Here is a 27,456-nt window from a genome sequence, read left to right on the forward strand (position 1 = left end):
CACAGCCTCCTGTGGGTGGTAAGGGTCTCCCTCTCTGCATCACTGACTGCTGGGTAGGAGGAAGCAATGGGGGTGCTCCCAGGGCCAGGGAGGGCTTTCCCAGTCTTCTGGAAGATGCAGCTGACATTTATCGTTCTCTGTTTTTGCCCTCTTCTTCCCCCTTCCTCTTCCCAGCTGTTTGCCATGATCTTTGCTATGTGTCTCTTTCGAGGGATCCAGTAAGAAGTGGCCCATGAACCACCATGTTCCCCACACGCTCAGAAGAAAGAAGGAAAATCCGAAGAAACAAAACCTGAAAACACCCAAAAAACTTTATTTTTTTTAACAAAATGGGACAGGGAGAAAAAATAAAAAGAAAAAAATAGGGTTGTAATATATGAATGACCAAAAGGATTGTACTTCAGGGGCTGGAACTTTGAGGTGATGTGCACTACACTGTACACCGGGCCCTTGCCCAGAGCCACCCGCAGCAACCGTGGAGCAGGAGCCCAGAGCCGCTGATTGCACTGGAGATGCATGGAGCTGGTGGGGATGTGGGAGAATGAGCACAGCTGCCTCTCACACCAGGCTGAGCCTACCATTCACCACTTCATCGTGCTTTAGACAACAAAGGACTCAAGAACAGACATGCAAGGGCTGCAAAAGGGAACAGGTTGGCTGTTGACTGTCCAGGTGGGTTTGAAACAAGCAGTGGTGGCTTGTCTAAGCAGGTGGTAGTCAACGTTTTCATGATTCTGGCTTTAATTTCCAGCCACAGGATGAAAACACTTATTCTTCAGTGGGAGCTCTGCCCCTGTCATATGAAACTTGTCAGAGATGTCAAGCACTTCAGTGAGGCTGGCTTTTCTCTGGAAGCCCAAGCAGGGGCAGTGTGATCTAACTTAGCAATGGGACTCAGCTAAGGCTGGCTGAGGGTCAAGAGTTTGGTGCCTACCTTTCTGTTTTTACTAAGATTTATTGTTCACTGTTGTGAAAGAGACCAGATGGTTCCCTGCTGTGTTCCCATCTCCTGGGGAAAATAATGGCTCTGGTCAAGCATCATTGATACTGCTGCCTTCCTGAGAAGGGGAGATATACTGTTTAAATCTGGTCAGCCTTTGCCTTTCCTCTGATACTTGCAAAAAAAATTGTTTGTGGTGCTCTGTTAGCATAAATATTTGCAGTGGTTCCTGCGTACTTTTCCAGCCTTAAGGGGAGGTCCAGACACGGTGCTGGATTGAAGGGGCTGAAGTTTGTCAACCACTCCCATGCTGTTTTCCTGGACCAGTCTGGTGGAATCATTTCTGGTCAGAGAATTTCCCCTGAGATTCTCCCATGGGCTCATGATGAAAGTAATCATCAAGTCAAAACTCTTTTAGTTGATAGTGTTTCCTCCCTTGAGATAGTTTGGTATTTAACTAACGCGTCATCTACTCAATCATTTGGAAGTGAACTTGAGAAAGATGCCTGGGACTGGACCTTGGTCAGAGATTAAGCTGGAGCTACTGAGACCCCAGGCCGGATCCAAGAACACCCTGTGTGCAGCCACACTGCTCCAGCTGCTGCTATGGTCATGGATATTGACTTGGACAGGTGACTGGTTTCTCTCATCCGGAATCATCAATCTCTGTTGCCTTAAATTGTTCATCTGGTCACTTATTCCCTGGCCCCAAACTCATTTTACCTGGGAATGACAGAAGGGGCTGTGGTTTCTTGTTTAGATTAGGTCTTTTTACAGATTTTATAGGTTCAGATTATGGGAGCACTTTTATATAGGCTCAAGCCAGCTCCTCTGAAAACTGTAATCTCTTGCAAGGAAGGAACAGAGCATTAAACTTTGTGCCCAGGTTTTGCAGCAGCAGCAGCACGTTCATCCTCTGGCTGTTGCCTTAGACCCCTGGCGCTGTGTCCCTTGAGCTGTCCCCATGGCACTGCACAGACTACAGGCAAGGAAGGAAAGCAGCAGAAAGCCTGGGCCACAATAGGCAATGGTTAAGTATCTGGGTTGGGGATCAGGATAATAGGGAGCAGGAAGGAGGCATTAGGAGCTTGTCCAAGCTTCATTTGAGAACAATTTATTAAATGGCAAGAGAGAGCTGGGCAGGTAGAGCTGCAGCACCCCACCCCCCCCCCCCCCCCATGCTGCAGTCAGCATATTCCAGCAACAAAGTATGCTGCCAGGGCTGCTGAGCAGCATCAGATGTTGCATTAAACCTTCTGGAAAACTATTCAGAACTATTTCCCTCTGGACCTCCTTGTAATGAGGCATTTTAGCATTAAACTCTGGTCTGTTGTTTAATAAAGAAAAACAGTTTTGTTAGCCAAAACCCAGCAGCATTTGTACTGGACAGCAGGTGCTGCACTTAAGATAAGAAAAATCTATTCCATCTACCAGTTTTGTAGGGAATGGGCTGAGCAGAAAGCGAGCTTATCTGCTCTCCTTCTGCCTCAGGAGCTGGTGTCAGTGACTGTTCTGGGACAGCAATTCCCAGGGAAGGAACATAACTGTCAGCAGAATTGGTAATTTGGCTGGAGGTGATCGAAAGAAGCAGAACTGCCTCCCCCAGTCTCCAGTTGCTTCCTTTCCCCTCAGTTTATTATGCGGAGTTCTCAGGTCAGAGCCTGGCTAGCAAATATCCTCATTTGTGCATAGTGGGTGGCTGAAGGGGAAAAGAAGCCTTCATGCCTTTTTCTGCCACCAGTGGCATGGGGGAAAAAACCTGTTAGAGCTGGGGGGACCAGAAGAAAGCAGTCAGAGCACAAAGTACTAAATATACATGCCTGAATGTGTGGCTTGTTTCTCTTTGGCTTTCCTAATTCTGTTCTCATTGCTTTGTCTGCTTTTAGCTTTCTTGCTTTCCCTCTCTCCCTAATTTCCTTCTCTCCCTGTATCTTCAAAAGGATCTCTTCTTCATCTGTTATTCTGGGCTTTGCACAGCTGTTTCTCCTCTTCTACCTTTTCTGATCCCCCACTGCTCTTTGCTGTGTGAAGATTTCAAATCCTCTCTGCAGGCTGGCTGATGTGCCACTGGGAACACAGCTCAAAAGGCCAGGCAGCGATTCCAAACAAGAACTGGAGATAGCTGTAAAGATATGCTCAAGTCTGAGAGGATCTGTAGCAGTTGGTAACATGCAGAAGGAATTTCCTAGGGGGAATTTAATGAACCAGCAAGCCCAGAAAGCAGACTCCCACTGTATGGCAAAGCATGTAAATTTGTTGGTTTTGTCCCTTGGTTTCGTGGCTGTCCCCTCTGTGGTACAGTAGTTTTCAGAACTGTAGGCAGGAGAAGCAATTGTATTTTTGTATTTGTTTCTAACATCTTTGGTGAGTATTTTGGGGCCAGGGGCTCAAGCTGAATTCACTGCTGGCTGGAGAACTCTGGGCAGGCTGGAGAGCAGAAGGAGCTGCTGTTTCCTTCGCTGTAGCACTGTGACCGTGGCCCAAGCACCTTGGAGGGAGTAGTACAGACCAGCCTGGGCCAGCCCCCAGCCCCTCTCAGCATCCCTGCCTCCTGGTTGCTATTTAATGCTCCAATGACTGTCACAAATGCCTGGGAAAAGGGCTGCGTGTGAAATAATGTTTGAAATATATTTTAAAAAAATGTAAATGTTCTTTTTATTAGATAGTGGAGCTAATTTATCCTGTATTCCCTACTGTAATGCTTTTTTATATTGAAAGGAAATTTTTTTTGGTAATATAAACCAGAACACAAGCCTGAAGCACTCTCTGCACGGTTTTTGTGTGCATTTCTTAAAAAAAACCCAAAAAATAAAAGAAAGATATTGTGACGGTGAAGTGAAACAGCTTTAATTTTCACTATTTGCTTGGTGTTAAGTACAGTCACTTTCTTATCAGAGGAGAAATAAACTCAGGTACAGCAGCTAAAATGAGGTATAAATTGAAGTGTCCCATTCTCCCCTGCACCACCACCCCCCACCCACACCCTCCCAAGTAAAAACATTTGACCAGAAAAGAGGCCAGCTTAGGACAGACAGAGCCTCTCCTATGTCACCAGCTCCAGTTTGCCAGATATTGGTTAGATTCAAATAAGAAGATGTAGGGAGTTACGTGAATGATGAGTTTTCCTCACCCCCCAAAGTGAGGGCTCTGTGAATGCAATGGTTTGGGTCCATCCCTGGCAGAGAAAAGGGGGTCAGCTTTGAGTCCTGGCCTGTGCCTGCTTGGAGCACAATTCTTTGGGGAACAGACCCCCAGTCCTGCACAGCATTGTACAAATGCAGGAAGTTCCCTTCAGTCTCCCTTGGGAGATGACATCAGTCCAAGGCCTCTCTCACAATGTAACAGATAAGGAAGCTGAGGCCCGTGGTGACGGAGTTTTTTTGTCAGCAGATGAGTAGCCGAGCCTGAAGTGACACCTCAGGGTTTTTGATCCCAAATTATGTTCTCAACTGCCACCTGCAGCTGTGATGTCAGCACTTCCATCCTTGGGGGACACAGTTCTGTACAGGTTTGGCATCCTCCTCCCTTCTCCCCATTCACAGCAGAGTGAAGACAACCAGGTGCAGCTGGTTTCTGGCAGTGCTGCAGCTTCTCTACCTGGGCTCCTCAAGACACCCTGAGCAACTCCCTCCTAGGCCTCACCTGCTATGCATTCACCACCTCCAGTGGGCCTGACAATGTTTCTCCTGCTGCTGAGAAAGGGACATGCCAGGAACCACAGCTTAGTTAGAGGAGGTGTAGAGCTCTGTATTTTCTACATGGTCCACTTATAGCAAGATGAGCAAGATGCATCAAAATAATCCAACTTCATGTCTCCACTTTCAGGACTAGGTACCAAGTAGCATGAAATCTTAAGTGACCACTCCCCCAGGCTTTGCTCTATGTTGGAGCAGAAAAAGCCAGTGACCAGCAAACCTAGAAGTGGCTGTTTCAAGTTTTGCAGAAGCAGCTGCTTATCAGGGGACCAGAGAAATCTGATTTCTTATTTAAAGCTACCCTGGAGAGCTGTAACTGCTTCTCCCACGCTCCTACCTGATCTAACCATCAACAAGTCTTTGGAGTACTGCTCTCACATAGTGCAGTAACTCATTTCTCTCACCGATGGGATGACATTTTAAGGTATGTCAATCAGTCCCGAGTCATAACTAAGTTCATAGGACCTGTGGCCAACAGATGGGAGGCAGCATGAAGAAGACCCTCCATGTCCTTCTTCTGAAAGGTTGCTTTTGCTGTGGTAGGTTTTACTTGTCTGTCCTAGAAACATAATTCCCAGCCCCCCCCCAAAAAAACCAACCATCAATCTGTGTATACATTCATGTGACACCCCAAAACATAAAGAATCAAGTCTCACATACCTATACCCACAACTACAGCCAAAGTGCCACACTGAGGCCATTGCAGCTGCCCATGCAGGTGATGCACAGGGGGAGAGCAACAGCCACAGCATGCCAAGCTCTGGCTCCAGCACGCTGCACCACTTAGTCTAATTTCTGATCCTCTCCAGCCTGCATTTGATCATTACCTGCCTCACAAGGAAAGGTTTGCCTCTTAGACCCCAATTCTTCCATCTGAACAGGAAAACTCCTCCTAATTAAAAGTTTTAGTTGCTCAGTATCATTTTTGGACATGCTGAAAGCAGCTTGACAAGCGTGTATTGTCGTGAGGCTCTAGAATTTAGCCTACTGTTGGATGTTGCCTCTCCATTTGATTTACTTATTAGGCAAAAAACTAAGTTACAGTTGTGATGTATTTCCAATATTATGTGACAGACATTTTGCATGGCCAATAAGTACAATGCACACAGTGTCCCAAGCTTATGCAGCTGCTTCTAAATGCCAAAAGCACTAACACAACATACAATAACTACCCACTACCTTTTTCTAACTCTACTAAGATATTAAACAGCAATAGCTGTAGATCCCAGTCTTACCAGTGGCTTGAGGACTGTTGTTCACACAAGCAGTTTTGTTTGTGTAGGAATCTTTCTACTGGGATTTTGGAACATCAGCTATATTCCAGGGCGTGCTTTGATCCAGTCAACAGTAGTGCATGAGTAACAACTCTATATCCTGTACACAGACCTTCTGGCTTTAGTCCCATGGAGAATAAAAAATGCTGCCTCAAGCTGTGGACAGGGATAATCCACAAGGAAAGCACTAGGAAGGAGGGCAGGCAATGCTGTTAAGCCCAGGAGATGCTGGAGAAATTGGCTAGCGAGTACTAAAGCACATTTAGTCTGTCCTTGCCATCATACACTCCGCTCTTTGCTGTTCTTCATACCAGTTAAATATCAAATATCTTAATGCTACAACCTTTGGTCCTCTCTTCTCAAGGTCAGAAGAGATGTGATGCAGATACTAGCAGAGTTGGAACACCATCTCCCACAGCCAGAGCCCACATCTAGAGGCTATTCACTGACCCAAGCATCTGTGCAGATTCTCTTCCTGTTACAGTCCTCTGCTCCTACCAGTGCTAACCACAACAGCGCTCCAGCTCCTGCTCAACTAAAGCACCAGATAAAGCTACTGCACACCCACCACTGCTACTACCATCAGTAAAGCTTCAACTGTAGGAAGTGTTCTGCGGTGAAGGGGACAGGACCCCAGCCTAGAAACTTCATGAAACACCCCAAACAACGGGATGCCTTTGTGCTCAGTGGGCTATTTCCAGTAGTTTCCCACTTCCCACATCTTGTAATTCAAGTTGCTCCACTGTTCCCAGTGCTGTCCCTGCAGAGCGAACAACCAGGGCTCTCCCTCTTCTTTTGTTGTATCTCCTGCCAAGCCCTACACAGCATCTGGTGCAAAACTATGAACTACACAAAAATGCATCTCTGGAAGAGAGGAAAGAAGAGCTGTTTGCAAAGCACTGAACTTGACTCCATCCAGCTCTGGTTACCTGGGTAGTCAGTACTTGCTAAAAGGGGAAAGGGCTGTAAACCAGGGGAGGTGCAAGGCTTACCAAATAGAGTAGCCGGATCCTTTGTTGGTTGTGTTTCTGCCCTGTCTCCTCAGGGATTTGGTTTCAGTATGCTGGCCTTATTTTGTGCTTTGTTCCAGTGGGTTCAGAGCCTGTGATCCCATCAGCCAGTGCCCCCTAGAAAACTGGCTTTTTTCCCTGAGCCTGCCAGGCCCACACACTTCCCTGAGCCTTCCTCCCCACTGTTCCTCACCTCCTGCAGAGGGGCTGGGGGGGGGTCCCACTGATGTTGCTCCCCCCATTTCACCTGGCAATGCCACCAGCACTGGGTTTCACACTGATTCATGCCGGTAAAGAAGGAAACTAGAACCAAAAGGGACTAACAAAAAAAAAAAAAAAATTAAAAAAATTTATAATTATAATGCAAAATTACCGACACAAACTCCCCCCTCCCACCTTTCCCATAACAAAAAAGCCCAAGAATTAGACTTTCTTGGGACGACGTCCAACTTGGTAATAATAATAAATGCTGATGAGGATGAAGAGGGCTCGGCTGACCATGAGAAGCACGGCACCTGTGGCTATCCGGCTGCTCTCAGCCAGGGAGACAGTGGTAACTGGAGGAGAAGGAGAGAGACAAGACAGAGGTTGGTGATGCAAAACCAAAAAGGAGACAAATAGCACAACGCTGTTTTCTGCTGCCCTCTAACGCAGAGCTTTGGCAGGAACTGCTGAGCCTTGTAAGTGCAGGAGCTTTCAGCACAGGCTTGCTCACATGCACAGTGAGCCCATGGCAGAGGCTCTTCACTAGCTTCTTTTCACAGCCTTGAAGACTGCCGTGGACCCCAGAGCTCTCCCTTAGACAGAAGCTGCTTTCAAGGCAGCCCCACATTCAGGCAGCTGGAAACCGTCACTCAAGCAGATGTGAGTTTCCATTATGCTCAGGTGTTAATCTGGGAGTCACATCCTCCTGAGTTTGCTTTGTGGTTTGAACACTTCAGTGCTGATAAACATTTCTCAACTTTAGAAGCATCTCTGGTTGAACAGTCCATACACATCACCTCTATCGAACAGCTGTCTTTTCTGGCCACCAACACATAGTTAATATCTAAACCAGCTATACACTGAGCTACCAAGACACACATACAAGAACCCCCTTCATTGTTAAATATAGATAAGCTCCCTAGAAACAAGCTAAATGCTATGCTCTGTTTTGGCAATACTAAACATCCCCCTTTTTAGTGTAGGTTGTTAAAATCTTTTCTTGTTAGACCCTGCATCTAGGCAGCCTGCTCCAGCAATGACCTGTGCTGGCTATGAAGCCCAGGACATTTGCAGGGGGGAAAATTAACGAGTTGGCAGAGGGTGATGTTCAAGGAGCAGCCCAGGGCAGAGGCCATTCCACGGGGGAGAAGAAAGGCAGGCAGCCGGCAGGGAACACGCCAGTGCCCTGCCCACCGTGGATCCCCGCTTCCCACGCGGTCTTCGCACCCTCCTCCTCCTCCTCCTCGTCGCGGCCGGCCCGCGGGCACTCACCCAGGAACTGCACGGCGAAGTAGCAGGCCTCGGCCAGCAGGCTCCAGCGGATGATGGCCTTCTCGGCGGTGTACAGGGCGTTCCAGAGGATGAGCGCGATGCCTGCGGGGACAGCGGGGCGCTGCCGAGGACAGCGCCGGGCCGCGCTTCCCGCCCGCCCCGCGCGGTGCCGCTGCAGGACGCGGCCCGGGCCCTTTCCCTTTCCCTTCCCACACAGCTCCCGGCCCCTCACGGCACGCCGCCGCCTGCCCATCTCCCCCGCCGCTCCCACCGAGCCCCAGCGCCCCTCTGCAGGCTCCCTTCGCTGGGGTACATGGAGCGTGCACAGCCCTTCCCTTCTTACCCTACCTACAGCACTCCTGAATCCCTGCTAGGAAAAAGCAGCAGCATCCAAGCTTTTCAAAATACCCCTCGGCAATTGCTTGGCTAACAGCAGATGTTCTGCTCTCCAGCTGCAGGTGTCCGGCCGGGCATGAACTTTGTCCCCTGCTGCTGTTTTGGCCACCCGTGCCCTTACTCTGTGGGGCAGCAGCATCCCCAGTATGGTGGTACGGCACTCACTGAGGAGGGCTCCTCCATAGAGCCGGATGGGAGTCTTGCTGCTCACCGATTCCTCCTCAAAGATGGCATCAAAGAGCTGGTCAGGGAAAGCAAGGGCCTGGCAGAGGCAAGAGAGAAACTCAACAACCTGAACTGGCCACCAAAAAAAGACCTCTTGGGCAGCATCAGCCCTTTGTAGGATTGGAATGGCTGGCCAGGAAACTAGAAACTAAGGAGGTACAGAAATATCACCATGTCAGCTATGAGCAGCACGGCTGGTTTTTGTGACCAGGGCTGCCATTCCTTGGCTTATGGGCCCTGCTAATGAAAACAGGCTCGCAATGGGAACGAACTGCCAGGGCCACTGTTGGCAAAGCCCATTACTGAGACAGTGAGGGCGAAGGCCTTGCAGGAGAGAGCAGTAGGAGCTGCTGGAGGCAGGGGAGGAAGAGAAATGCCAGGGGCCAAAGGGCCATGCTGGGGCACCCCATTAGCAGTCAGGAGCTGATTCTTGCCAGGAATACATCCCTCACTTACCATGACAGCGACCCCGGAAAACATGACGGCGGAAACAAGCTGCCAGACCCTGCGTGAGAGGGAAGACAGAAGACCCAGCATGAGCTTGGGGGTGACCCCATCACTCATACTTCACAAAGCATTTCTGGCTGCCTGCTCGTTCATCAGCCTTCAGCCTTCCTCTATGTACAAGCAAGACAGCCAGAAACCTCCCATGGAAGGTCTCAGCTTCCCACATCCTGATAGCTCCAGCCTTAACATGCAGACCAGCCTTGCTGGTGAGACAAAGCCAGACTCCTCCTCACCCAAGAAAAGGAGAGAGGTGCCAAGAGGATGGTGCGGAGCAGGGTCCCCACAGGACACACACTCTGTCACACAGTAGAATAGGAGCCCCACGCAGCCCTTGTAGCTGTCTGCATATACAATGAGACAGGAACTTGAGTGCCTCATTCTCATTAATGGGGGAAGAATGAAGAGCTGGTCTGGCTCCACAGCCTGCAAGAAGCCCCTGCAGGGAGCAGTGATGCTCACACAGCAGCAGAGTTGGTGTCAGAAACCAGAGCTCCCAGGGCCAAGGGCCCTCAGATAACCTAGCTCCAAGGTGATCCAGTACCTTACCTGAGTCCTAGTGGTTCCCGGACTGCAAACTTGATTTCATTTCCCAGTACTTGGCTAATCTGAAATTCAAATGAAAGACACAAGCTAAGCAGATCCTTCTCCAGTCTTCAGGCAGTACTCACCAGCCCAAAACCACATATCTAATCCCATGTGGGAGTTTATCTCAGAGGGTTTGAAGGAGGAGGAGGGCAAAGGATTCAGCTGTGACTCTTTGGTCCCAACACCTGCCTTGATTTCCATGAGGAGCTGCAGTCTCTACTGCTCCCTTACTGCTGCAGCATGCAGCTGGGGAAGGGTCAACACTTAAGTCCTGTTTCCTCTTAGCTATGGAAGAAGGGAACTGACTCCTCACACACCTGCATGTCACATCCTAATGGAGCACAGGCTCCTGCAGAGCCCTCAGGGCATCACAGTATCTGTCCTGCTGTCATGTGCACACCGCCCAGAGCTGTTCATGTTCATGAACCTGAACATGCTCCCATTCACAATGCCTGGCTGTAACCAGCCCAAACTACCAGCAGAAGGTCCCTTTTCCACCATTACCACACATGGGCTTCCCTCTCTGCTGCCCTCACCTTTGATCGATGGACCTCGCCGTCATCATCCTCCCCACCGACGCCCAGGATCTTGCGTGTCTTCAGCCTGCTCACCAGGTCAGTCTGGCTGTGCTTCTTCATCAGCGGCGGGGGCTGCTTCGCCGCCATGGTGGTGGCCCTGCCCCACCGAGCCCTTGGCTGTGAGGTGGCACAAAGAGGGTGAAGGAAGCGGCTCCGCTGTCACATGAAATTTCACGACGTCTGGGAAAAATAAAACAACCGCCACTGCAAAATCTTTCTGTTAGGCTGGCAGACGGCTCCTCATCCTCGTGGGGCAGGGAGCCCTGGCAACGAGGCCGGCCCCAGTTACAGGTGGCTCATCTCAGAATGATCCTGCCGTCTCCGGGATCTGCCATGGGAGGGGAAAGAAAAAACTTAGAGCAGAGTGGCTTTAGCATGGACATTTAGTTATAAATGCTTTTGACCTATAAACCATAATCTCGTCTATCCCAGCATGAGGTAATGCCCAGTAGTACCTCTTTGCTGTTTTGCAGATTAGGGGAATTAAGTGTGTCTCAGACTAGGGGAATTAAAATCATTAAGTAATGCTTGGCCTTTTTTCTTTTCTCATGCAATACATCACATTCTTCAGCTGCCATTTCAGGTCAAACCCCAAACAAGTATCAGTTATTAATTTGTGTGTCCCCCTACTCTTCATGCTGCAGCCCCCAGGCCGTGCCAGAACATATCAGGCCCTGAGCAACAAGAAGCCAGAGGCATGATTTTCCTTGAGGACACTCACTTTACTTTCTGGGAAATGATGGAAATTAGAAACTACAAATATTATCTGGGATAAGTAAATACAGGCAATGAGAATTGAAAAAGATAACTTCTGCCCTGGCATGCGTATAAAGCTACAGGTATTGAGTCCCACAAAATCACTCTGTCTCATCACACAAATATAAAACCCTGGAAATCCTCAGTTCAGAAAGCTTTTTCTTCCAATTTGTCGTCATTTTATCTCGGCTCAGCTGAACACAAACATTTTTTTCCATTTGCTACTTGACCCTTCCAGAGACCCAGAGAAATTCTCCCCAGGCACCAAGGACAGCTAATTCAGCCCAAGCAAGTAGAGGGCTCATGCCCCAGCTGAACCTTCCCAGAGCTGTTCCAGGAGGAGACAATTTATGCTGATGTCTAAATATTTCATGAGTCTTTGGAGAGTAATAAAATGAGAGAAAATTATTTTGGCATTGTGCATGCAAATGTTGTGCCAGTGCCTTGCGAGGGATTTCTCTCTCAAAGGAAAACCCTTCCCCGTGGTAGCTGAGACAAGAACAGCCTATCCTGTCTGCAAGTGCCCAACATAAAACTCTTTCTTTAAGGCAAAGTTAAGAGGTCTTGCTGGGATGGTGCAAAAGGTGAGCCCCATGATCAAGGGTTTAATAAGATCCTTTCAGCAGACCAGGTAATATGATTTTCAGTGAACCAGCTGAACTACTCAGTGCTCTGGAGGTACTTCTTTTGGATTGTAGCAGGGCTTGTTCGGTCATGGGTTTTTTGCTCCTATTTCATTGAATAATTAAGCCCAAGTTCCTGGAAAGTCAGCACAAAGCCAGATGCTGCAGTCAGGATCTAGAAATATTTCAGAACTGGGACAGTGGAAAACAATGGCACAGAAGGAAGGTAGAAGTTGTATACTCAGGCCTACTTTTGAGCACAAGGCAGAAAGCTCAAATGGTAGCGGGCAGTAGAAAAGTTTGAAAGATTTATCATGTCTGTGGTTTGCCAATCTAAACTGTCACAATATATTGTGTGTATTCAAATCTAGATAATGCACACAAAATCCATGCTAAAGCCAGAGTGATATGTCTAAAAGAAAAGCTCAAACTCTTTAACTAGCTACAGTTTTTGGAATTTTTTCTGCTCCTGGCTGACCCAGACTCACAAGGCTGAAGGCTGAGTGGTTTCCCACCAGAAGTGCTGAAACCAGAGAAGACGTTGCTGAGGGATTTCTAGCCCAGCATTTTCCAATCAAAATGAATCCATTCCAATTGTGAAGCAACAGTCGTGTGGTGAATGCTCCTCTCTCTTACTCTGAGGCCATCCCACATCTCTAAAGTTGGGGGGAAAGTCTGGCAGAGGGCCTGAGCAGGAGAATCCTACTGGCTCTCCTCAGGGATAAGAGACCTGAGGCTTGCTGGTCTTGACAGGGTTTGGAGTGCTGAGTGTGCTGGCTATGCCATCCTGGCATTTCTGGATCTTTCCTGGTTTCTTGCCCGGGAAAGCCTGATGCCCACACTTCCTGCTCTGGTCTCATGGTCAGAAATGCCAGAGGAAGGGAAGATGGAAAAGGGGGTAAAAAAAAAGAAAGTAAGGAATTAAAAAGAAAAAAAAAAAAAAAAAAAAGAAAAAGTAAAAAAAAGAAGGAAGAAAAAGAAAAAAAAAAAAGAAGGAAGAAAAAGAAAAAAAGTAATAGAGACTTTCTCCTGAGAGCAAGAAGCAATGACTCACCAATGCAGACCGCACTGAATAGCTTTGTGATTACAGAGGCAGTTTAGCAACTTGGCTCAAGGCCAAAAGATCAAAATTTGCCTTCGTAATTTGTCTCGCTAGTTGCTTTCAGGGCAGGAGTTGGTGGAAATTCATCCACATCATCATTAACACTGCTCTCCCATTAAGAGTTTCCATAATTTGTGGTAAACCACTGGCTAAGAGCCGGGACAACACGGGCCAGACACAAATGCCAACAAAACAATCTGGTGCATAAACCCACACTCCTACAGCACAGCTATGGCATGGCCCCACAACCAATCCCACATCTCATTATCCCCCTCATCCAGAGCCAGAGCCAGGCTGACAAATGCTGAATATTAATGGCTAACAAGCTAATGAATGCAATTAACGCTAATTCAGTGACATTCAGATAGAAGATGCTGAGGATTATAAAACACTATACTTACATTAATGTATCCTGACACACTGACAACTTGGAGGATTGTTTCTATTAGCCTGTGAGTTTGCAAAGGGAAAACTCCACCTCCTTCTCCTGCGATTCTCTCCTCCTTAATCCTTTTTCCAAGCATCCCAGGGACTGTGCAGATCAACCACCATACACAGGCAATTCCTACTCCCTGCCACAGCTGTCTGTGATGGGCACTGCCTATGTGCAGCTGAAAGAGGGTTTTTTCCTCCTAGATCCCTTTTCTTCGCAGGCTCCTTTCAGTGTCTGCTCCCTTGCTCATCTGTTCATCATACTGCATTCAATTTTGATAGCTACTGCTTAGTGGTGCAAAGAAACCCCACTGGTGCCACACCAATGATAGCTCAATCTATCCCACCTCCACAGCTCTTCCCCCACCGTCTCTGCTTCCCTCCCAGCGTCTGGAGAGGCGAGCTCCGCAGCGTGGGAGAGGAGACTCAACCACACACAGCGCTGCAGCAGCCAGAGCTGCGCACCCACCGCCGAGTGCAGAGCCAGACCCCGCTCTGGCAGCACCTGGAGCTGACAGCTTACAGCTCCTGCAAGCCAGAGCCTAACTGATCGTGGGTGGCAAACTGGCTGCCTGGAGGACATCACTCCCCAGGGCCCTGGGAGCAGGGATGCTGCCTCCTGCTAAGCTGAACGGCACTGTCATCCACAGTGCAGCCTTCTACCTGACAAAGCAGTGGTGCTTGAATTAAAGAGCTGTCGCTACAGAATCTCTCACTCCAAGGGTTTGATGGCACTTCCAATCTCTATGCAGAGGAGGAGAGTATGAAACTAGAGCCAAGCTGGGACAATGAAATGTTTATACACTTAAGCTGGACACAGTTTGTTCAGCTCTATCACGTTCAGGCCAGTGAGAGGATTCTTGCTCTCCTGTGTTAGATTTCCCAAGTCAGTATGTCCAAGACAGGCCAACATCTCAAGCCCACTTTGATTTGTTATGCCTAAGAATTATCCAAAAAGTGCAGTGGATGTCTGCACTGGATGTGGATGTCAAGCCTAACAGGGCACTTGCAATGCCTAAGCATCTTCTACAGAGCACAGATTGAGAACCAATACTAAGTATGAAGCAGATGAAGCAGAGGCAGTGTCCCTTTCCAGCACTGGAGTTCTCTCTCACTGGGAGAACTGGCAGAGCCCAGGGGAGTTCTCCAGCAGCACAATGAAGTGTACATATGAGAGGGGCATCCACCATGGCAGCTGTGCTGTACCTGGCCCTCAGAGATGGGTTGATGCCCACAGCATTTCTCTTGCAAGGGCCTGGCAGCTGTAATGGATTTATCCAGCTCTTCTGACGTTCCTCCAGGATATGTCAGTCCGTCTCTTTGCTGCTGAGGACAGTCCTGGGTCCATAGCAGCTGCTCTGGACCCCATACCGCATCAGCCACAGACCTGTCGAGAAAGCCTGGGCTAAAACACGTGCACAGTAAAGAGGAGAGGCAGTGGAAACACAGGTGGATTCAGGACAGGATCCATAGATCTACCAAGTACCTTGGTCCTTGCAAACATTACACTGTTGCCTAATCCCATGGGACCCGACTCCTTTTTTCCCCACCATACATGAAGGTTCAGTCTGCTCACTTTTATCTGCTTGAAATCTGTTCATAAACAACCTCATAGACACTTCAGGACTCTGAAATCCTGAGGCATGGGTAAGTTGCCTGTGTCTAACCCAAAAACACACCTGTGAGTCACAAAACATCTTTGTGCATCCTATCTAAATCGTCTAGGAAGAGTTTCCCGTGGAAGCCCAAGGCACAGCAGATCCTGAGCCAGAACTCCCTGTGTCCCATGTAACTACCAAAATACAGCTATTTTAGTCTTCTATTTCTGCAACTGCACATCCCAAACCCACAGTGACCAAATCAGCTCCCTGTCTAGATTTCTATCAAGCGTGGAGATTTAGACTATTAGGACCTCTCTACCATCAACCAGCCAGCTGGGAATTAAATTTGATCAAGCCAAAAATAACCTGATGCTCAGGCAGTAAAAACAATTAGCACTTAGCCACCACAGCAGCAGAATGTGGTGGCTGCTCCCGCTCTGTCTGGCACAGTCTGTACCCCTAAGCAATAGGGAGACTTCAGATTTCTCACCTGTAACAAGCCAGGTACACAGAACGCTGTTCCCACAGAAACAGCAGCCCTTTCAGCACAGAAGGTTTTTTGCAATACCAGCAGGAAGTATGTCTTGACAGAGGCTCATGCCCAGCCCTGCCACAGCCCCATAAAGAACTCTAAAAGGCACAGGGAGTTGCTTACTTAAGCAACTCTAAAAGGCACAGGGAGACTGTGTCATCCCTAGGGAACACCTACAAACCTGGGCAGTAGATTTCCTGCCCCTAAAAGATGAAAATGCAAAGCAACATCCTTAGGTCAAAGGAAATCTTCACTGGATGCCTCCAGATCATCTCCCAAGACATCTGCAATGCACTAAGAGCCTCGGGCACATCTAAAACTCACCCTTCAGGCTGAGCACTTCTCATGGCCAAACACCATTGACTGGGCTCTCCAAAGCTGTTTGTGAGAGGTGCAGAGTTGCCCGTGACCACAAAGCCTCCACTCACAAGGCAGTTGCACCCAGTGCCTACAGCAGCTCTGGCAATCTCAAGTGTAATGGATACAGCCAGCATCACCCCTCAACAGGGGACAGAGCCCTCTTCAACCTTCTGAGGTGGAAAGAGTTAACTTGTGTTGTGTACTCAGTCACCACTTCACGAAAAAATGGACATCCAAAAGCCTTTTCCATGCATCCTCTCCTCCGTCTGCTTCAGGGCTGCTTTAGCCCAAGCAGGCTCAGCCCCTGCACCCTCCTCCACACTGTTCCTCTGCAGCCCCTGGTTGCAGCAGCTCCTGCCCCCAGGCTCCTCCTGGCTGTACAAACATCCTGCCCCAAGAAGAACCACTATTTGCCATATCCCACAGCATCTGGGAGGTACATCCCATCTCTGGAATTTTATTGCCCATAGGGTTTCAAATTTCCTTTTGCACAGACCACAGGAAAGTTTCTGTCTGTGTCGCAGGATGTGTTATACGGCAATCAAAACCTGTAAAGTGCTAAGTTTCCCCAGAACACGATAAAAAACTCTGTTGCTCTACTAGTTTCTCAGATGGGAGCTATAATTAAACACAGCAACCTCACTCCTGCCGGCCTGCCAGCCACCACCTGCAGCAACTCGCTGACCCCTCCATGCAAGCCTGGGCAGCACCTCAGGGGAGAAATGCTTGTTTGCCTCTCGCAGCAGCTGGCAGGGCAGCCTGTGACACGCTGCATGGGCTCGAGCAGGCTCCCTGCACAGCTGTGGTGACCAGCACAGTACACTGGGTTCCCCACGGGTGCCCAGCTGGACACCTGGCCCCATTGCATCCCTTCTGTCTGGGCTCCGGGGGCTGCTGCCACAGGGGACACACACACTTCACCCTTCATCCACCACACACCCATGTGCAAGCCTGGCCACGCCACCCTGCCTTCTCAAGCAGCCCATCCCTGGGCTGAGGTGCATTTTGGCTGCAAATACAAAGGAGGCAAGGTACAAGCACAACAATGTAAAACAGCTGCTTCAGCAGCTCTCGTCTGTGTGACTTACATAAAAGTCCATCCCCTGCTTCGTCCCCCTCTCTGCCACCGAGGTTCTCAGCCCAGCCAGCCACAGCAATCCATCACCTCAAAGCTGCTTTTGCTCTCCCCAAAGGCTCTGGCTGCCACCTCCCCACCCAGCCCCTCGCTGTCTCAACAGATGGCCACAACCAAGCCATTAAGTTTCCCAGGAAGCTGAGAGGATGGAGAGAGGGACAGGGAAGTAGGACATATTAGGATAGGGTACTGTTTCTCTTTAAAAGCATTAAAGAGGAGAATTCCTCTTTGGTTCCCAGCTGCCTTAGACAGGTGTTTGTGAGAGACAACCCCAGAAGCTTAACAGGCCATCTGTCCTGCAGATGATTTCTACAGGGAAACATTAGAAGGAAAAATAAAACCCATATGCACACTCAGAGAAACACACACACACACAAAGAAAATCAACCCACCCAAGTAAATCAACCCTTGCTACTGAAAAAGAGCAGCTTAAAAAGCTAGGAAAGCCAAACAGGGTAATACAAGTCAGTTTTACAGAAACTATGATGAAACTGTGTTTCATCTCCTCTACCTCGCACCTGAGGCATAACAGAGGCTCAAAGGAACTCTATGGAAAGACCCTGGGAGGAGCAGGGAGGAGTCCATACACATGGTGCTTATCCACAACACCACTGGACACTGAACCTTCACGGTAACATGGGGCTTCTTGGCACCTCTTTTCCTGACAACCTCAAGCCTCCTCAAATTTTCTTTTTACGGTGCCCCCAACCACCTGACAAGAGACTTTCATAAATGCTCCAGGAAGCCAATGCTCTTTATTCTCAACAATTCCCTGCATCTCTGTACTTTTCCAGAACACAAAAGAAAATTGTTAAGAAATTACAATTTGGGACATTAAGTCCCCTGAGCCACATGCAGGCACAACATCCATCTGTATACTGTCACTGAAATAGTGATTTCAAAACCATTTTCGATGGATGCCCTCCCCAAAGACAATAATCTACAGCTCCAGCAACATTAGTTCTCTATCTGCAATTCTGGAACTTACTCAGCACAATGCAACCACTGTGATTTATCCACTCTCAACATCTCTACAGCCATGAAATGGAAGATGAAATGAGTCTGTTCCACTCCGGAACTGCAAAAGCAGATTCCCAACCAGTTTCATGGACCAATTTGCAGCCCCAGCCTGAGAACAACTTCTGCAGGACACCCCAGCAGCATAAGATTATTTTCTTCCATTTGTGTAGAAAACAAAGAGTTTCTCATCTCCATAGTCTGCCATGATATGACCAGATGTGCAGTCTAGGCAAACACAATAGGGAGGAAAAAGGGTAGACGAATAAATTTGCATAAATCAGGAAGATTGCCTTTTGGTTTAGTCAGGATATTTCCTGAGTCCCAGGCACACAGGCACTCATAGGACTCACACCTCTCATTGTACAAGCAATAAAGTTTCCTTCCATGAAACAGAAGTTCTGTAAATCAGGCCTGGTATGAAATGGCCTAAGCAACTATCAGTCAACAGCTGAGTTGTTAACAACCCTGTTATAGAGCATTTCCCATATACATGGTTACACCCACAGCCTGGAAAAAATAATAAAAGTTTATTATTTATGTAAATACATTTAAATTATAAACAATAAGTTATATATTACTGAATTAAGTCAGTATAAATGTACCTATAAATAGATATAAATATATGTATTTGTATATATAATATATGTATATTTGTATATATAATATATGTATAAACACACACACAAATAAGAGACATGGGTTGATTCGCATGGACTTACTTTGGGTCCCACTGCACGATCTCTTGACTGATTAGTAAAGAATTCAGATGTCAGACCAACCAAGTATGTTGGCATTCACCTATATTTTGGTCTCAAGGGTGAGAGGAGCAGCTTGTCCCAGACTCCTTCATGGGAGATGTCATTTAAAATCTCAACTCCTGCCTCTAGGTCTGCCATTTACTGCCCTAAAGACTGATACCACCTGTGATCTCTCAGCCCTGGACTACCACTTACAAACCACTTGGACCCATCACTTGGAAACACCTTCTCACATCTCCCCTGAATATGCCAATATTTCCTGTTCATTCACACACAATTAGAGCTCTGCGTTTATTGCTCCCTCGTGGCTCCTTACACATTAAATGAGCCCAGACATGCAGACAGGCTCAGGGAGTTGCTTAGCAAAAACACGATGGAGAAGGCCTCCCAACAAAACACATACTTCAACTACTTGGTAGCCTATCCCAACTTGGCAAAAATCTCCCTCTGACACCTTAGCAGTTTCTATAGCAACAGGTTACTGCTAAAAATGTCAGATGCAAAATTCCCCATGTTGGGCAAACAGGAGCTAGGAGGACAGATTTAGAAGAGGAAAACTTCTAAATAGCTGCTGCCAGAGCTAGCACAAGCTCTGCTAATTCACAAGTTGGTGGTGAAACAACTTCAAAGAAACTTCTAGCAACCCACTAGAGGGGGGAACACATGGTGCACGGGGACATATATGTGGAGCACTGTTCCACAGTATCCCTCAGAACGAGGAGGAGCCACAAGTATCCCCCTCTCCTATAAAGAGGCACTTGAAAGTGAAACCAGCTGGTTTTAGGAACTACAGTGCAGCATGCAGAGTAGGAAGCCTGAAAGCCAAACTATTAGATTACAGGTTTGGCAGTGCTGCTGCTCCTTCCATAAAATCAAGACTGGTTCATTAAACCTCTGAGAGCTTAGTTTTCCCAGATGCATATGAAAAGTAAATCTACCACAGATCATTTACCTCATGTGCAGCAGGTGAGACATCTTACAAGCAATGGCCCGGCTACTGTACCCCACCAGTGCCAGGTCATGACACTTTGGCCTGCTCTGTGGACTCCTGAGCAGCACTTGCTCATTACACACAACATGTCAGAGGCAGAAATGCCCCTCCTGGCCTGACTAACAACCAAGTTAACATGACATTGATTCTTTTCTTTCTGTCTTCACTCACCGCTGGTGGGAGAACGCACTGTGGAAACCTTGGGGTGAACCTCATGTGGATACTGTCTTCGCACACACCAGAAACTCTCAGAAGATTCTCGTGGTCAGATTAAACCCAGATGCAGAAAATCAAAGCAGCCACAGCTCAGCAGAGAGCTGCACAGGGGAGGACGGCGGAAGGAAACCCACCACACTAATAACAAGTGACTTTATTTGCCAGTGTGATTCTCAAGTCAGAGGCTTGAAGAACCCACAGGCTTTCCCCACAAACACAGCACCCACCCCTCTGGAACTCACCCACCCGACTTGCTTTTATGTGCTGCCGAGTCAGGGGAAAACTGCCTGTACCCATGTATGTGAATGTGCACGTGTTTGTTTATGCATGAGCTGTCAAGCCCCGAATTATGCACAGATCAACAAGGCTCTTTGAATTCCCCGACTATGAAGTGCGTGACATTTAATCTGAGCCTTCCTTTTGGATTTCATATCGTGCATTATCAACAATGGCTATTCAGCACACAAGTACCCTTTAGACAGCTTTCATCAGAAAAAGGAACTCATATAAAGGAGATTGAAAGAGACAATGTCTCTGACGCATAACAGGTTCTCCAGCTTCCACAAAAGACCAGTGTATGTGTACTGTGAAGAGCATGCACAGAGTCAATCTGCCCCCAGCCCAGAGTAAAAGCACTTCATGGGTGGAGAGAATGGAGTTTGGAAGCATCAGCTATAACTCAAATCTGTACATCTCCTCACCTCCCTCCTTTAGGCTCCTTCTGAAATAGGCAGGGTGAGCAAATCCCCAAAGGTGAGCATTCTAAGAGGCATCATTCCCTGCAATGGTTCACCTCTTTCCTTATACCACAGGCGGAGCCTGGATGATGAGAAAGACTAGGCTACTTATTGCTTTTATATGGATAGACAAGATCAAGATCCTTGCAGTGAACTTTTCACTACCTGATCCTAGGCAAACCCTGTATCACTTTTGCCCATCTCACAGCATGGATCCACCCTTTGGGATTATGAAAAAACTAGACAACAGCATGCAAGGAAAAGGTATGGAGATGCTATGTCCTATAGCCACAGCCACAAAGGACCCACATCAGCCTAAGGAACAAAAACAAGATTTTTCTTTTCATAGCAGAGAGGAAGCAAAGGGGTGGACACCAGTATGTGGCATGAACAGCCTGGGTGACAAGGGATATCTTGAGAACTAAGAAGTCCCACAGGAGCTCTCTGTCCTTCTTGCCTGGCACATGCAAGAGAAGAAAAAATGTTAAAGGTAGCACTGACTAGTTCTTCTCCCTACTTTTGCTTGATTCTTCTACCCAGGGACAAGGAGGCAACAGAGAGATTCAGGCAGCCAAATGACAGCAGCATCAGTGCTGACAAATGAAGGTGTCAAGTAACCATGGAAAATGCGGCATTGCCAGATGTCCCGTCTCTACTAGCAAGGGTTGTTTAAGGACCTTCCCCTCTTTTTCAGTTTTAAGTCTCAGACACCTGGGTACAACAAGTTCCAGTAACATCAGGATCATCCATCAGGACTCTGTGTGTGTGTATACACACACGGTGCTTTGCTACTGCGCTTGTGTATATATACATCTGTCTACAAACATACAGCACAGACTCCTGCTTAGAAGAGCTCGTGACACAGAAGTGCCAGGTTTTAGTCAACACTTTCACCGTTACCATTCATTGTAATGTCGTTTCCATGCAGCCAGGGCTCTGGGGGTGTCAGGGTGGCCTCTTCTCCGCCATGTCCTTTGACTAATGACAGGCACTTGGTTTGCATGGTGATGTGATGCAGGGAATAAATTGGCTGGAGGGGATGAGTTCAACTCCATCCATCAACCCTCAATGCATCCTGCTTGTCCAGAGATTTAAACAGTGGACATTGTCACAGTTCATGGAAGGGATTGGAAGAATTCCTAATGCGTTTTTGCCAGCAGACAAGGCAAGAACACCCCAGGGAGAAAACGGCTGCACCGGGCAGAGCAGTAGGGCAGGAGGGTAGAAGGATGCACCATAGGTGCCTGCTGTTCAGAAGCACACCAGATCTCTGGTTAGCACTTACAGAGACTCCACCAGCAATGCTGATATTAAAGTCAGCTAAATTTTACTCTCACTTTACAATGAAAACAACCTGGGAAAACACAGACAAATGATCTAAATTCTTTGGTTCGGTTCAGTGCAACCTTTGACTCCTGGTAGATCTCTGCTTTCTGTGGATTAATGTTTGGATGTTCTTTATTGCTATTGAGCAGCTTCTACAGAAGCTTTTCTTCCTAGGCCACAAAGAAAGTGTTGGGGAAAGGACAACACCACCCAGCTCCTCTGGATTCAGTATTGTGGTTTTTGAATTTCCCTCTCCCCTCTGCAAGGAGGCAGCTTGTGTTTTTACCTTATTGGAATGCATCAAACATCTACCACGAATGACATGCCAGGCAGCTAAAATTAAATGTCCAACAGAAAGACTAAGAGGGATTTAAAACCATGGACCTTTAAGATAGTTTGTTTCTTCAGAAAATACTCTGCTTCCTAGCGCTCTGGCTAAGACTGGCAATACAGCTCTCCATTTCCACAACACAGTCCTTCCTGAGGACTCCATACAACGTGGCAGTGTCTGCACCCAGGCTGTGCTCCAGCATTGCCCACACATCTCTCACAGCCTTGCAGCTACACACTATGGGGCACTAGTCAGGCTGCTGCCTGGCTGGGTGCATGCCATGTACAGCAAGGCAGGGCCAGACAGCCAGGAAAGCTGATCTAAAGACACCTTCTTGGCTGTCAGGAAGGATTGGAAGCACAGCTGTCCTTGGGAAACTGCCTGCTCTTTGTCACATCTATCTCCATCTACAGCACCCCTAGCTGGAAGCCCAGAAAGAAACTGCAGCACCCAACAAGAGCTCGGATTATTTTAAGGCTCAGCAGTGGAATTCCTGGAACAACATCCGTTGGCTGAAAGAGCTTCTCAAGTCTTCATACGACATAAGCATCTGACACCAGAGGTTTGTGTTCCACTCAGAAGGTGGCACCACTACAAAAAGGGCTTCTGCTGCCATCAAGGGTTACTGAATGAACGGGTGCTCAGACAAAAACACCATCTGAGTCACCCATGGAGTTTCCTGAAGACTTGTGGGTTTTATCTGTAGGTCTCTTTTTTGGCTGCTGACACAGACTTAAACTGTTTACTTTCTCAACCCAGGCAGGATACAGCTAAAAACAAGAGGGTTGCAAGCTTTGTGTAATGCTCTGCCCGCACCTGTCCCTATGGGCCACGCAAAGTGCTGCTGCCTAATTTTAGTACGAAAAGGAGGGATTCCTCTCTGCAGTAGCAGGCAGCTGCAAAGGGGACTGCACACTAATCTCCCTCTAAAATACAGAACCCCTTCAAACAAATAATTAGGTGGCCAGTGTTATCTGACACTCCCCAGTGTGCATCTCCCACTACACCAACTCATCCTATAATACTGTTTCTCAGGAGACCAGATAACTGAACCGTGGATTTATTCCAAACTGCTTTTCTTCCCATGTTCTCCTCTGTGCCTTTGACTAAAATTATGTTAATCCAAATCCCTAACAAAAACATCTAGAAAACTCTGCATCAATGGAGCCAGCTACTGCTCCCTATGCTTAGTCTTCTGGTTTTGGCCCCTTAGGTTCAGAAAGTGAGCACATAGTTCCTGACCACACACATCAGCAGAAGCTGCTCAACCTTCAGCACTAAACCCAACTACAATAGTTTTGATAATTTCCCTGTTTTGGTGATGGATCTCTCCTCTCCAAAATGACAGCAGCAGTCATTACAAATCTGGAGTAGAGCTTTCTTACAGACACTGGTCATTGATTTTGCCCTGTAAGATGAGCTGGGTATAGGTCCAAACAAAGTCTGGTATAAATGAATCAGGTACAGCCTAGGCAAGGGCTTCCCAATCAAAACTAATGCGCAAATATGCTCAATAAGTTCTTATTTCACATACAGAGGGATAGAAAGACATTTACAGATCTAGGTAATTGGAACATATATGCACTGCTCAGAATGAGGATGAGAGACTTATGTACATTGTGAAACCCAAAAGGAAAGTTTGCTGCTGGAGTTTCACCAGAGCCCTGTGAGCCAGAGCTGTGGTGCCAGCACTGTGTGGTGGGCCTTCCAGTAAAACCCCTTTTATTTCCAAGCCTCTTCTTCTTCATCTGTCATCTGGGGTCAGCCACACTAACCAGCACCACAGATGGGCACTGAAACACATGGAAATGCACTAAGCCTTGCAGACGACACAGAGCTTCACAAACAGAAGAAGGCCAAGAAGGCCAGAGAGCCATTTATCATTTGTAAAATATCAAGAGTGTCTTTGGTTATAGCTGGGTTTCTTCTTTAATATCTTTTAGCATCTTGAACAATAACTTTTCTAACATGGAGTGAAACTCATGCTAGCCTGTGATCTCCAGGACAGCACCAAACCCATATTTTCCAAGGCAAGGCAGAAAGCAATATGAACAGGGAACACCTGGTCACTTCTTAAGTGTTGTTTTTCCTGCTCTGGAAAAAATACAAATTTATTTTGTGGCCAACATTGGGTCTTTTCCTCCCAAGACTTATTTTCACATTCCTACATCAAAAATACAAAACCCAGAAGATCTACGTTCTATAAATAATGTCCCAATAGTGCCAAGGTCACCAAACCATTCCTGCTGGCGCCAGGCCAGAAGTCAAACATAAACAATCCCAACATCTTTCTGGTTCACGTGGGCTTTTATCCTGTGCCAAGGGAAAGCTTGTAGCCAAAAACGTAGCACTAAGAAGATAGACACCCCCCACCTCATGCACAGCTCCACCCAGGTCAACATGCAGCCTCCTGGGCAGCCCGGTGGGAAGGCAGCCAATCCTGCCTGCGTCAGAAGGAGATACTCTTTGTGTTCCAATGCCATTTAGCAATTTTAGCAATTTTCACTAGAAATTTGGGGGCTTACTGGGCGAAGACCAAGCACACGCATCGCACAGAACATTTCATGATTCAACCAGCTCAAAGTGATATTTGTAACCAGCCTGTGGTACCATCCCTCCCAGCCCCCACTATTCAACATGCTGACCTTCAGAGAGCTGCAGGACAAGGGAACACCAGCTGCAGATGTACTCCTGGCATTCCGCACGCTTCAGCAGTCAATGCTCAATGAGAACAATAGGAAAACATTTCCCTTTGGATCACACCCAAGCTTCCAAGCAGCTCCAAATGGACTGAAAACCTCAGGGGAGGGCATGTCTGTGGTTTGTTCTCCAAGTGATCAATGGCCACCCCAAGCCTCACCTTGCTGTGCATCTCTGGAGATGCTCTTGTGTTCATATCTCAACAACAAAACTTCACCACAGGCCCACAAACAGAAAGGACCAACTTCTCTTGAGACTGTAGAGCAGAACTCACCTTCTCAGCCTCCTGGCTGGGACAACCACCTACCCAGGGAAGAGCTCGCTTCACTTTGCTCCGCACTCGAAGAACAAGAAACAAGCACATGCTAAAGCAACCAGGTCCCTCCTTTTTCAGCTGCCATCAGTAGCCAGCCCCTCACTGCCGAGGGCACCAGGACACCACAGGTTCATGATGTCCCTCACACTCTGCTGTGCGCGCATCAGGTGCATATTTATGCAAACTAGCTGAGAGAGGGCTAGGGCTAGTTGTGGTGCTTTCATGCTGAGTCTTAAGACCTTGTTTATTTTGGGGTTGTGCCAAAACCTTTCTTAGGAAATTTCCTCCCTGGGCAGACTCCCCTGCTTGAACTGTAACTACTATTTATTTGTTTAAAAATCACTTTCCTCATCCACAGGCCCTGAATGCAATTATTCAGCAGGCTGCTCTCCTGCAAACAGAGTTACTGAACAAGTTATTTATGCCAAGTCCAGAATAGCCAGTACTCTGGCATACTATGTAGTTTCTCATGGCTCAGCTGTGCTAGTGGTACCCTAATGTCAACAAGGCTTTGGTTGCTGCTGGCATTTGTAGCTCACAGCCTTTGCAGACTTAGGAGATTAAATTTACCCATTTAATCATTAGTAGCCCTGATTCTCAGGCAGCTGCAAGAGGGTCAGGTTCCTTGCTCAGGTAAGAAAAAGGCTCACTGAACTCCAACTCCAAGCAGTGCTGAGGCAGGGAAAGGAGCAGGTGCACAATAAGGTGCTGCTTCTTGTTCAGCTTGGTTTACTCAGTGGAAGTTGTACTCAACAGAGAAGCCTAATAGCTGCTGCTCTAGACAAGCAGTGCACCTGCCCAGATGGGACAGCCAGACTCTGTAAGAGGCATAGCAGACCACTCAGCACGCAGCAACGTGCAAGCTCTGGCGGGGATGCAGAACCTGCTGAGAGCTGGCTTTTCTCACCTTTCCCTCTGTGATGGCACGGGGTCTCTCCCGGCTCTCTCCCCCGTCCCTCTCCCTTTATCCCCCCAAGCACCTCGTCGTCCACCATGGCCAAGCCCTCCTTGCGGCCAGGGCTCCCCAGCACACCTACGGGATTGCATCCCACGGCGAGCCCCGCTGTTCTAGCTTCCCTCATCCCAACCCCACGCAACGCTCAGCCACCGAGGCTGACCCCCTAGCTTGTGCAGTGGCCAGGACTCAGCCTCCCCTTTCAGGCACCTGAAGTACTCATCTGGGGACCGTGGTCCTCCTGCGACGCTTCCCGAGTAGGTGGAAAAGAACGGAGCGCTTCCAGGAAAGAAGTGACATCGGACCCCTGCCTTTGAGTCGAGTAACAGCCAGGAGAAAGCCCTCGCCACAAAGCCAAGGGACCGCCTGCGCATCACCTCGCGAGGCGGCACGGCGGCTGTCCCTCCAACGCTCGGAGCAACCTGCCACCCTCCCACCAGGATACAACGCTCCACCACCTCCTCCTCCACCCATCCTACCCGGACCGGGCACGGCCAGGACGAAGACGGTCCCATCGCAGCCATGCGCAGCCAGAGCAGGGGCTGATCCCTCTCCTTAAGCCCCTGTCCGTCCGTCGGTCCATCCCTCCCTCTCCCGTCCGCGCTGACTGCGAGCGGACGGCGGGGGCCGGCCGCCAGCACCGAGCTCCCGCGGTTCTCCGGGACCCCGAGGGGCGGCGGGGAAAGTCCGCGGCGCGGGGGGACGCGCGCAGCACTCACCGCCCTAGCGCAGGTCCCGGCGGCGGGGGACAGTCCCGAGGGCTGGGCTCGGCTGCCCCATGGGCAGAGCGCTCCGGGGCGGCCGCGGCGCCGCGCAGCCCGCAGGCGGCCAGACTGAGCCCGGCCCCCGCGCCGCGCCGCCTTTACCGCGCCCGCCCGC

At 48.5% G+C, this 27,456-nt stretch overlaps 2 protein-coding genes across 5 annotated transcripts in view; one reads left to right on the top strand and one right to left on the bottom strand.

The window, feature by feature from the left end:
* Window positions 1-3,775, top strand: part of TSPAN18 (tetraspanin 18) — a 121,309-nt gene extending 117,534 nt beyond the window's left edge. For all 3 annotated transcript variants that reach the window (XM_072929888.1, XM_030274132.4, XM_030274133.4), the window contains one exon: window positions 175-3,775. In XM_072929888.1, coding sequence (XP_072785989.1) covers window positions 175-222 — 48 coding nt within the window. In that variant the 3' untranslated portion in view covers window positions 223-3,775. The remainder of the gene's footprint in view (window positions 1-174) is intronic.
* TP53I11 (tumor protein p53 inducible protein 11) lies at window positions 3,763-27,456 on the bottom strand. Of its 2 annotated transcripts, none has more exons than XM_030274135.4 (7): window positions 27,297-27,456; window positions 10,645-11,014; window positions 10,070-10,128; window positions 9,473-9,521; window positions 8,957-9,053; window positions 8,396-8,497; window positions 3,763-7,476 (listed from the first exon to the last, which is right to left on the bottom strand). In XM_030274135.4, exons 2-7 carry the CDS (start codon window positions 10,771-10,773, stop codon window positions 7,343-7,345), a joined length of 570 nt encoding a protein of 189 aa, XP_030129995.1. In that variant the 5' UTR covers window positions 10,774-11,014; window positions 27,297-27,456; the 3' UTR covers window positions 3,763-7,342. The 2 variants fall into 2 exon arrangements, with proteins under 2 accessions (XP_030129995.1, XP_030129997.1); XM_030274137.4 differs by having other exon boundaries at window positions 10,645-10,866; window positions 27,297-27,447.

This window comes from Taeniopygia guttata, chromosome 5 (assembly GCF_048771995.1).
Source record: "Taeniopygia guttata chromosome 5, bTaeGut7.mat, whole genome shotgun sequence".
In the NCBI taxonomy this organism is placed as follows: domain Eukaryota; kingdom Metazoa; phylum Chordata; class Aves; order Passeriformes; family Estrildidae; genus Taeniopygia; species Taeniopygia guttata.